At 37.6% G+C, this 11,620-nt stretch overlaps 1 protein-coding gene across 1 annotated transcript; it reads right to left on the bottom strand.

Annotated features, from left to right (window-relative positions):
* Positions 1-864: 864 nt before the first annotated feature.
* On the bottom strand, positions 865-10,473 carry LOC105444061 (cell wall protein DAN4-like). The gene is made up of 9 exons (XM_030977035.1): positions 10,388-10,473; positions 8,791-8,977; positions 8,037-8,189; positions 7,107-7,369; positions 5,941-6,034; positions 5,161-5,307; positions 4,274-4,563; positions 3,455-3,548; positions 865-2,606 (listed from the first exon to the last, which is right to left on the bottom strand). Exons 2-9 carry the CDS (start codon positions 8,855-8,857, stop codon positions 865-867), a joined length of 2,850 nt encoding a protein of 949 aa, XP_030832895.1. The 5' UTR covers positions 8,858-8,977; positions 10,388-10,473.
* Positions 10,474-11,620: the final 1,147 nt, after the last annotated feature.

Raw genomic sequence — 11,620 nt, 5'->3', positions numbered from 1 at the left:
CGCTCTATCTCATTCTCTCTCTCCCTTTATCTCTCTCTCTCTCTCTCTCTCTCTTTCTCGGACTATTTTTTTTTTTATTCTATTATCGTCTTCTCTGTTAAACATTTGATAATTCTACGTATTCTTAAGTATACATTGCAATTATTCAGACTATAATTTATTGTAATATTACGGTCGATAAATGAAGTAATTCATATTTGTAGAGTAAGTCAAAAGCGTGCATATATTTGTGTAAAGAAGATCCAACACATTACGCCTATATTTCACATTATACAACCTACTTTATTGGCAGATGAAATTATGTTAAGTTCTCTTTCTAATTGTAATACGAAATGATGATCAACCCGGTTAGCGTTTTACCAAATCTACAACACATTAATAACCCTCATTATGTCTCAGTATTTTTTCTAATAAATAATGGATAAATATTAAAATATTTGTATACAAGAACACTCTAATTTGATCGTTACCCTAAAACGTAATATATTGGTAATACGCTAATGGCGAAATGGCGTTATTAGCCGTGTCTGCATCAGTACTTTGTTCCAACGCCCTCATGTTAAAAACCAGTCATATATAAATAGATCATATGGGGAACTTGAACGTATACATTAGACCTAACAAAAAAAGATGTGGTATTGGCCTTTAGGTGCCAAAACATGGGTCAGTCGGTCGGAAATCTTTGTCTCTATTTTTTCCTTTTTTTCTCCTTCTTCGGGCTGATATTTTTCAGTTTCGAATGCTTTTATATTTTGTTTCTCTAAAAAACGGTAATGAAATATTTTCCTGATTTAACTTGTACGAGAACTTTGGTATTCCCGGTGAAATTTCGTTCTCTTGTTGGTAATGATCATTCCGGTGGGTTCAAGTATTATAAATATTGTGCCTTTCTACTGATTCGATAGATGGCAGACCTGACATCTTCCCTGTCATCATCAGGGTATTGGTCGACGGTTTCATTGACGGGAGTTTGGTGGCCTCTGACGCACCGACACGGTTGTGACCTCTGTGTTTCATGGACAGACCGGTCCCGTCGGACTTCACGAACCGAGTGATTAACGCTGCGGTTGCTACAATACAAAGGCCACCTAATACAACACCAAAAGATATCACTGCGACCTTATTGTTCTGAAAGAAGGACCCGTTACCAATACTTGGTCCCTCCGAGACTACTTTTGTAGGTGTTGCAGAGGACTGTGTTCTAGAAACTTCAAGATGGGTTGTTGCCTCAGCTGTCGGGTCAAGAGTGGTTTCATTAGCAGATGGAGTGTGAGCTGTGGAGGAGTTGACTGGAAGAAGGGTACTAGCTTTCGAGATGCTGGTTGAGACAAGAGTGCGCAGGGTTCCCTCTGAACTTGTGGAAACATTCTCAGGCATCTCTGGTTGGGTCATGGTGGAAGGGATGCCTGATGTATCAATCGATGATGTATCCAAATCGAATGGATCCGAAGAGGTATGTGTGCCAGTTGAACCTAACTCGCTGGTTGCTAATGTATTTCCTGTGGAGACCGTTAAATCATTCTCAGTCGAAACTGTTGTCTCCATCGAGTTGTTGGCCTTAGAAACAGTGGCAAGAGTCCTAGGTTCAATGGGAGTCGCCGATTCTTGTGAATGTGTTGGAGGCTCAGATGTAGGGTTAATTGTCGTTAGAACAGTGGTGGTGGCGATAGGTGCATGGATAGAAGTAGAAGCTGCATTGGCCGTCTGGTCAGATGAAGCTGTTGACCTCAAAGACTCCGAAGTGTTGACCTTTGAATCAGTGGCTAGAGTGGTCCTAGGTTCTATGAGAGCTGTAAAAACACGTGGAGTTGTTGGTCGCCCCGATCCAGGGGTATTGCTCTTTGGTGCAGTTGCTATGGTGGGCGTAGTGGTGGAACCTTCAAAAGAAGAAGTGGCCATAGAAGTGGTCTTTATAGAAGAAGTTGTCGATACCACTGATTCTGCGGTGGTGATCTCTGAAATAGTAGATCTAGATTGAGCTTCTGTTGGAGCAGTATGTTCACGTAAATTTGTCGGGCTAACCAATGCAGGGCTTTTGGTTCCGGTTAAGGTTGGAAGAGCGGTAGAACTCGTCATAAAAGTAGGAAACATATATTTAGTGGTATGTCTAGATGACGTGGTTGATTGAACCGATTCTGGAGTGCTGACCTTCGAAGAAGGGGGAAGTGTCGTATGTTCTTTGGGATTTGTTGTTTCCAGTAGACGTGTTAAAGTAACAGTTGCAGTGCTGGTGTTCGAAAAAGTGGATACGGCCGTAGGTCCATCATGAGTAGACGCCACATCAGTAGTACGTTCAGACGGATCTTCAGACTTAACCGACTCTGGGAATGTGGATTTTGGAAGAGAAGAAGTGGTCCGTTCTGTGATGGTTGTATGTTCCTGTATAACTCCTTGACTGACTGTTCTGGTTTCCTCCACTTTTGCTGTAGTGGGATGAGTCGAAACCTTTGCCGAAGTTATGTCTGGTTGTGTCGTTGGTTGTACTGATCCTGAAGTACTTCCTGTGGAAGGTGGTTGTTGTGTTGTCGATTTGTCGACCTCTGGTGTAGTTGTTGTTGTTGTTGAAGAAAGTGTAGTCCGGTCCGTCGTGGGTTGGGTCGAGACTTCTGAAAAGGTTAACCAGATAAGGCATTACTATACGATTGAGAAAGATAATTACCGATTACAGTATATGAAAATAAAAAAGTAATAAATAAAAATTCCTTTCCTTCTTTTGAACTATTCGTAAGAAAATAACTTACATGTAAATATTTCTTAAAACATGAAATGAATGGAACGATTTCGTTTTTAAAGCATGATATTCAGACTTTGATAGACTTTACACTAATCAATGAGCGACAAGACTTTCAAAAATCAATCTATGGCCAGTTCAATAGCCCTGTCCATCACCCAATGCAATGATGCATTGCATATACCGAACCTATGGGATATAAAGATATAAAGAAAGGGGTCTTGTAATTGCATTTTGGGTTGATTTTTCGAAAAGTCTTTGCGATCGTTTCGAAGTAGACTGTGATTTATAGATTGGATAGTTTCACGAGGAGACGATTTCCATAGAGTTAACACAAACACAGTCATTAACCTGTGTAACGGGATCAGACATATGAAAGCCTTTAGCGTATGAGCCAGTAATTCAACGCAATGTTCCCGTTGTTCAGTTTGTATTCCAAGTCACTCTTATATGGTGTGTCAAAGACCAAGTCAGTCGCTAAAACAGGGACCCGTCAGCAAATGATACATAATTCTTTCTTCGTATGCTTGATCTTGATGCTTGGATCAGTCGTGACGCAATTTAAAAAACACTGCGTAACAAACGGGCATAAGAGTAATTGCCGTCATATGTTTCTAAATGAAGCCTCGTCTGCAAAGGGTGCAAAACTATTTGCCTTCGTATGATTGCTTTGCATTAATAAGAAAGCTCTTTAAATGACAACTCGTTTGCATTGGTCATTACCAGGTATGGGGCAGTCAGCAGAGTGTATCAACTGTACATCGTCGATCGCAGCGTCTCCTTTATTTCCGTCACCTCGAAGAGCCTCGAATATTATCTGCGTTTGAAAAAATTATTTAAAAGAACAATTCAATTCAAAAGACTTTATTTCCGTTAAAAAACATACAAATATATAGATGTGATAAAGAACAGACAGTTTAAAATTTACAAATCATATGAGCATTATGTTAAATTGATTCAAACAAACTGTGAAAATTAGTAAAAGGAAAATGGAGCACCTGTAGGAAGCTTATGTCAGCTTGTTGATTCAGGCGTCCAAATGAATAAAATAATTACACAGATATAATAACATAATAACAGATATAATAATATAACAATGAGGAGATACACGTCGTTTCATTTTTAACCGCAAGATGCTCACGAGTGGTGTCAATTTTTTCTTCAAAATAAACGTCCTTCTATGCAAGGTCATGTTGTTCTTACAAAACGGACATTGGTACAAAGCATTATTAATTATTGGTGGTATAAGCTCCATTTGTAAATGTTAGTGATTAATTAATTCAACCTATATACTTATTTTTTAAGGAATTATTTCTTAGGCGTATTCAGACATTGGGATCATACTGGACATGGTAAATTATACAGCGCACTTTTCACTCTCTGCGCTAAAACTAAATCCACAAATATGCTTGAGTCACTGATTACGTACATGTCGGTTGAAGTTGCTAACATTTAATTCGTATCTTACGTACCTGTCGCATGTATCTGTCGCATGTAGGCCTAATTTGTTTATGAAACTTTTTAAGTTGTTGTGTTACTCACTACAAATTCATTCGCCATGTCGATGGCTACCTCAGCCATCTTCCACCTATCTCCCTGATCCCCATTCAAGCTCCAGATCATCGCAGCCTCCGACAACGTAGTCGACGTCGAGATGGTATCCGTGGTCGTCGCATACACGTTGAGGTATCCCATGTGTTTGCCATACAAATGGTACCAGAATCTCAGACAGGATGGGTCGGTGAATGAGTGGGTGCTTTGGATGGCAGGGGACACGAGTCTCGCCGAACTCCCGACAGCTTTTTTGTTGGCTTCGATCCGCACGTAATAACCTGTCATCACAGGAAGGACAGAGATTATTGTTTGACTTGCCACGCATGTTTTAATTATCGTAATTAACTAACGTTACCAAAACATTTCTTATTCAGAAGGACGATGAATATTGCATGTGCCGAAAGGGTATGAAAAATTAATTTTATACAACATAATTTGCCGACATAGCAGGACGTCGCTCTTCCTGGGACATTATTTCTTTACCCGTAACTATGGTTTCGAAACAACCTCTTCTCTCAAATGCACTCAAAAGGAAAGGGGATGGAATAAGGTTCCCGTATGATTTTTCGTTCCCAATGAATAGTGAGACTTTCTAAATAACTAGAGAGAGAGAGTGATGTATTTTTTCTCCAAACATAACTATCTTTTCCTTAACATCTACCCCTTAGTTGTTTTTTCTACCACTTCTAACTAAATTGTTGCACATAATCAATTCTAATAGTGACGATTGTATACTTATTTAAGAATGAAACGTACGATAATTCAGGCATTTGCTGAAGGATACGACAACGTCATAAAGATATTATCAAAGGCTAAAGTTGCCAACATAAGATGGAAGACGGGTGTGGCAAAGCCCACTCTTCCAGTCATTATACCATTCGCATTGTTGAGGGTGTGGTCCATTGTAGGTCCTGTAGTTGAAGTAAGCGTGCCCATGTTTTGCCGGATGAAATCAAAGTCAGCTGTCATGTCATGTTTAAAACCACAGATGTTCTGGTCCTCAAATGTACACTCGAAGGTATCTTTGATCGAAGAGGGATAATGTTTAGATTTGTTATCATGGATTGTTGTTATATGTATAGTGATGTTAAGTCAGTTTTCGCATATTGTAAATGCAATTGACCAGAAATTTTCGCCAAACGTCAATTTTTTTTCGCTTTCTAATCTTTAACGGCGAGAAAATCTTCTGGTGTTTTTATTTTCTGAAATCATTAATTAGGTTTTGAAGGAATTCGAAGAAAAAACAATTCTGCTTCCCAAATGTAAAGAATTTCGCACTATTCGATGGGAGCAGCGCCCCCCCCCCCCCCCCCCCACCACCACCACCACCACCACCACCACCTCATGAAGCCTTACGTGCATCCAATGAATCGTAATTGCCAGTTATACTGTACAATTCTTCATCTTATTATTCTAACTTGCTGACCATTCTTCTTCTTCTTCTTCTTCCTTCTTCCTGTTTTTCTCCTCCTGTAATGATCATTAATGGTATGAGGCCCTTAATAACTGTTTTTAAAACATCGGTAGAGATTTTGTTTTGTTTAGTCCTTTAACAAATACAAAAATTATTCATATTTTGTTTCCCTGCCGAAGCTGTATGATCGCTTTCTTTTTATTTTACCACTTTCCTAAGTTAGGAACTAAACTTGACATACCGAGTGCTGGACACGGACCCTCAGTGACCCGAATATCATCTATTGCCAGGCTATGCCCATTTTCATTGCTTGTCACCTGGGCTACGAAAATGAGCTGTAAGTATGAAAGTAAAATAAATAATGAAGGGAACTTCATCAAAATAATAGTTTTAGGTGCAGAGAGGATACAGGAATCTTCATATGGAAGACTTACAGGAAGAGAGGTTTTTCTAACAAGATAAAGGAATATTAAAACAAAAATTTGGTATAGGAACTTTTAGGGAGCGGCGTGTGAGTTAAATTGACTTTTAATTTACATTTTTAGTATCTATAGGGTCGATTTACTTTTGATCGTTTTGAAAAAGGTAGCCTTCCGTGAGGATGGGTGACATTTAAGCCTCTTGCAAATTTTGCAAATTTTGCAATCTATTGGACGTCTATCAATTTTGTTCCGTCACGTCATTTCAGTGTACAGGGCAAGTTAATCCTTTTTTTTTTAAATTAAGAATAATCAAGAACTCCAATGTTTCAGTCTTCATCTACCACAAAGTAAGTTTTAAACACTTTGTATATATAATACATTTATAATATCATATAATATATAACATATTACATAACTGCAACTTGTCTACAAAGTCGGCTTTCCAATCCATTGCGATTTAATCCTTTGAAATCAGTGGCGTAAGCCTGGCAAAATGACAACGAATTATGTTGAAACATTGACTGCAGAACGTATAGGCTATATGCAATGTCATCCGAACCCATTCACTATTTCTTTCTGAAACTGTTGTCAAGAACTTGATCATAATTAATCAGTACTACTTTCACAATTTTGATAACATTTTGATGTTTTTAATGGAGTCCTTCACCCAAAACAAGCAGGTGACATTTTTCAGAAGTATTAACAAAATTCCAATAACAAACATAATCTGAAATTTAAACAAACAATCTAGCCCGTATATAGATTGCAACCATAGATCTCAAACGCTATACAAATTATGGGATTGGTATGTTTATGAGGACAAAAAATACGTTCAATTTAATAAAGTCAAGAATATGAAAATGTTCAAAGTTGAAATAAATTAGTCAAAGCAATAGGGTTACAGGAACACTTCATAAGATACTGAATTTATTTCCAGAGTGAAAGTTCCGATGAATTGAAATAAAATATTTCATATAAAATTTACCTGAAATATAAAATCTTGAGGTCGTATTTTCAGCATTGCTTTCTTCCACAATCCTTCGCGGCTCCCGCCAAATTTACCCAAATCCATGAACGATTTAAATTCCGGAGCAATGGCAAACCCTGTGAGCGTGATCGTTGACCACGAGGATGAAAACACGGAGAGCTCGACGCACATGGCCGCGGTGGTCATTGCGAAGAATGGCGAGCCTATTCGTGCGATGAGGGAGGTCGATGGCGCCTTAGTGTCCAAGTACAGATAATGACCTGAGGTGATTTATTCATAACAGAGATTTTGACACTAATATCAAGAAAAAACATCAAAGTTTCATTTCAAAGGAATGTATGAACAAAAAATACTTTGGTATAAGATATATCCTATCAAATTCGATAATGATAATATTAGACTAGAGAAACGAATTATGTTACTAAGGTAATAAGCGCCAATTTTTTTCAGCGAAAACCATATGATTTTCAAGTAGCTATCTTTGAAATGTGAAAACTAACTAACATGGACAATTTCCGTCTGCGCCTTCTCTGATATCGAGTAAAATAAATAAAATAGTCTCCCCTATCTGTTATTCTCTTTTCCTACAGGCGATCTCTCTATTTGTCTCTCTCTCTCTCTCTCTCTCTCTCTCTCTCTCTCTCGCTCCCCCCCCCCCCCTTCCCCCTCTCCATCTCTATTTTATAGTGTTTCTTGCACTTTTCAGGCTTTTTTTCTCAATATTGTGTACACAAACCTGTTTGTTCATCATCCTTTTGTTAACTATAGCGATAACATTTTACCATGATTATTCTACACCCCCTCCCCCTACCCACCTTCCCCAAAAACTTACCCCCAATGTCTCAGTTTCCTGCCACGCCCCCCCCCCCCCCCAACCCCACCCCTTCCTATCACCACCACACACTTTCTCCCTCTTACACTCTTTACCTGCAATTGTCCCCATTGTGTTGTCTGCTCCAGGGCCGATGCCGTTAGAAGCGGGGCCCCAAACCCAGTCGAGATCGCTCGCCACCGTGTACTCGGTAAACCCGCAATCATTCTCCTCGAAATCGCAGGTGAAATCTGCTATATTTGCCAACCCTGAAGTAGATATAATCGGTTATGTATTGGTAAAAGCAAGTATCGAGGAGAAAATATAAAAATGTGTAAAGAATACTAGAATAAAACGTAAAAACATGGAATCTTTCAAAAATGATAGCTGTGATGTTCTAGATTCTAATAATTTAATTTCATGGACATATTAATATTTAAAGAAGCCTATGATCCCCTTACCATAATGAACAAGAACAAAATCGCAATAAGTGACATCTACTTGATATAAAGTTTTCATTTATTTTCTTTTCATTCGTTGCATCACGTTACAATATAAAATTATAAGACAACGATTTCCTAAATTTTGTAAAATATGGTTGTGATTTGAAATATAAGGACATTCAAATAATCTGGGCGTTGCAAGTGATGCACAGGTAGAGAAGTCCAATACAAAACTAACAAAAGAAATGGTTAGTTTACTCCAGATTAATATATAATATTGTAAGAAACGTACCTAACCTATTATTACATCATTTGAGAAATAAGTAAATAAAATTATAATCATAATAATAATATCAATTATTACGATAATAAATCATAATTTAAAAAAGGAAAAGGGAAAGAGAGGTAAAAAAAATAACTATCTAACCATTTGTCATGACGAAAGTTGCAAGGATATTGATAAAAATCGCTCGCCATGATCTCAGATCCATCATCGTCTTGGAAGATCCGAACGTCTCTTAAATTCCGTTAGTCAGAATTTGACGTATGTCCATTATGATCCTTGCAGGTGTACCTCTTACATGTATAATCAAGCAAAACAAGTGTGATACAATCTGCAAAATTATAAAAACATGATCGCGAAGCCTTTCAAGAAGTCGACTAAAGGGTAATACTTGTAAATCCTATATGAATCATGTTTGGATTCAGTAATATATCTTTGTAAGCTCATTCGTACAATTCGATAGGGGGCGGAAAAGGCTATTGAAATGAGTTCGAGTTCCGAAAGCCTTGACGAGTTTAGAAGCATATTTAATTCGTTTTAATGAGTATGAAAATCGTTACGGAAATAGAATACAACACAACAAACAAACGGTAACTTATCACTGTGATATGTCACTCCCTTATAGATGGCATAATCATTCAACTTTAGTTGCGATACTATACAGCCACAAAAAAATATCTAAACAGAATTCATTTTTTCACCTAATCAACTTACTTTTGTCGCCGCTGAGTTCTTTAACAACTAGTTCAAAAGGAATCTTCGACTTTAATGGGTTATTTCGAATCCCTAGAAACTAGGTCTGCCGAGGATCGAGTTACAGGAACATGTAAAAGTCATGGAAACACTGGGGCCCCAACAATGCATCATATTTACTCGTCAAACAAGCTAATAACGCCTTATCCGCTGAAAATAACACTTGCTCTCAAAGGCGAATCACATAGGTCAGTTGGTTGAATTGCCGGGCAACCAATATTTGTTGGGTGAAATATGTACTAAGAACGTGAGGGATCGGCAAAACATACCAAGGTAGTATATTGATAAAAACCTGCATAGATGTTCGTGACATTGTCCGAGATATGCAAATCACTTCTCGCTGATATAAAAAAAAAACATTTATTAAAAATGGATTATCAACACTCGCATGACAATGTCAATGTTTGAATCGCCACCCACCCACATTATCAGGGGCGACCGTGAAGCGTTAGTCGGGAGAGCGGTCTCACAAAATTTCAGGCAAGATAGTGGACCAATCAACACAAAAATGCACAAAGAAATAATCCAAATGCTTTTAAACCTTCCATGAAATAATTAATTAAATAACTCTAACGTTTTGAGTTTTTCTGATAATTTTAAAAAACTGCCACAAATTGAAATACAGAGAGAAAGAATATATTCTAACATTGTTGACCCCCCCCCCCCCCCCACCAAAAAAAAAAAAAAAAAACACGCCTAAACAAATGGTTTGATCTGCCATTGAAAACTTTGGCTACGAATTTCACATTTATTCCCCCGCCCCATTTACCACGACGCATCAACATATGAACAATATTGTAGTTGTTCAAATTTTAATTAACTACTGTAAAAATTTTGGCCGCGATTTAGGCCTAAAGGAAATTCAAAAATACATTTAATCTGCTATTTTTGCAGAAAAGAAGAACGAATTGTTAAAATAACAAATATTTTTTTTAACAAACTATTCAGTGGTTTTGCAAGTTATGGATGATCGCAGTGAGAGGTCTACGATTAGTGATTAATCCATAGAATGGAGTCACCCAAATGTTCCCAAAATAATGTGAACTTCTTCTGTTGAATCAATTCCAAAACGAATACGGCTCTGGTAACTTTGAGTAGAGTAGGATAACCATCGCCAATTTATACTCCGCAGGTAGCTCAAAATATTTGTACTTGCATAATCATGAGATGTTTTGACCAATCATAATTCAGCTTGAGCTTCATTTACAATAAATAATAATTTCTATATGCTTATGCCGCAATGAATCAACGTCATAATAAAGTGCTCATAATTGCGGTAAAGAATATTCAGTGCTCTTAAAAATGGCGCCGGTTTATGGTTAAGATCTTTCATTTGTAAATATTTTCGTTAGAATTTGAATGTATAGTCTTTTTATTTGCGTGGTGCCTTTTGTCCGGAGGGCTCTGTGTTACTAATCAAACTCTTTTGATTTGTCTTCTATTTACCCACAGCTCAAGATCAAGTTCAAACACAGCCTATTTTATCATTATAGAGTAGTACAGTGTATATAAGTAGTAGTACATGCAGTTGTAGTAGTAGTAGTAGTAGTAGTAGTAGTAGTAGTAGTAGTAGAAGTAGTAGCAAGCCTGTACAAGCTTTTTTTTTTTAAAGAGGGGTTCTAAGGGTTAACTACTTTGAGCCAGAGGTGAGAGTGAGACATTGCGAGGGAGGGAAGCGACCAATCCCGAAGGGGTTAACGAGCACTTAATTTGTTTACGTGAGAGAATATTAAGCGGCGGATCATCCGGCAAATAAGCGGGAGGTGTAGTGAGCACTATTTTTTTTTTTTGCTCAACAGGGGGGGGGGGGGGTATGGATCACCATTTTTTGTTTTATTCACCACCTCCCCCCCCCCCCTCTAGTTTATACGGGGGTGAGTAGTTGTAGTAGTAGTAAGTAGTAGTAGTAGTGGTAATAGTAGTAGTAGTAGTAGTAGTAGTAGTAGTAGTAGTAGTAGCAGTAGTATTTTTTTTTTCTCCATTTTTTGGACCCTCCAACAGGCCATTTATTGAAAATCAATCTCAAGATAACATAATTATTTGAACACATGTTCCAATGAATATCATACAATATTTCATAATAAGATATACATAACGAATATCAACCATAATACTGTATATACAGAACATACATGTAGATAAGGGAAAGAAAAACAAATATTAAATAATAATGCAACATCATGACTGAAAATGATATGGGAAATTCAATATACTCCTATTA

This window comes from Strongylocentrotus purpuratus, unplaced genomic scaffold (genome assembly GCF_000002235.5).
Source record: "Strongylocentrotus purpuratus isolate Spur 01 unplaced genomic scaffold, Spur_5.0 spur5_scaffold_9, whole genome shotgun sequence".
Taxonomy (NCBI): Eukaryota; Metazoa; Echinodermata; class Echinoidea; order Camarodonta; family Strongylocentrotidae; genus Strongylocentrotus; species Strongylocentrotus purpuratus.
This window is presented reverse-complemented; position numbering and strand designations above follow the sequence as displayed.

Coding starts and splice junctions, on each gene's coding strand:
- LOC105444061 (XM_030977035.1), bottom strand. CDS start 8,857: ATGATGGATCTGAGATCATGGCGAGCGATTTTTATCAATATCCTTGCA. Junction 6,035..7,106: donor CTCAAGATTTTATATTTCAG/GTAAATTTTATA, acceptor TCATACTTACAG/CTCATTTTCGTAGCCCAGGT. Junction 2,607..3,454: donor TGCTGACTGCCCCATACCTG/GTAATGACCAAT, acceptor TAACCTTTTCAG/AAGTCTCGACCCAACCCACG.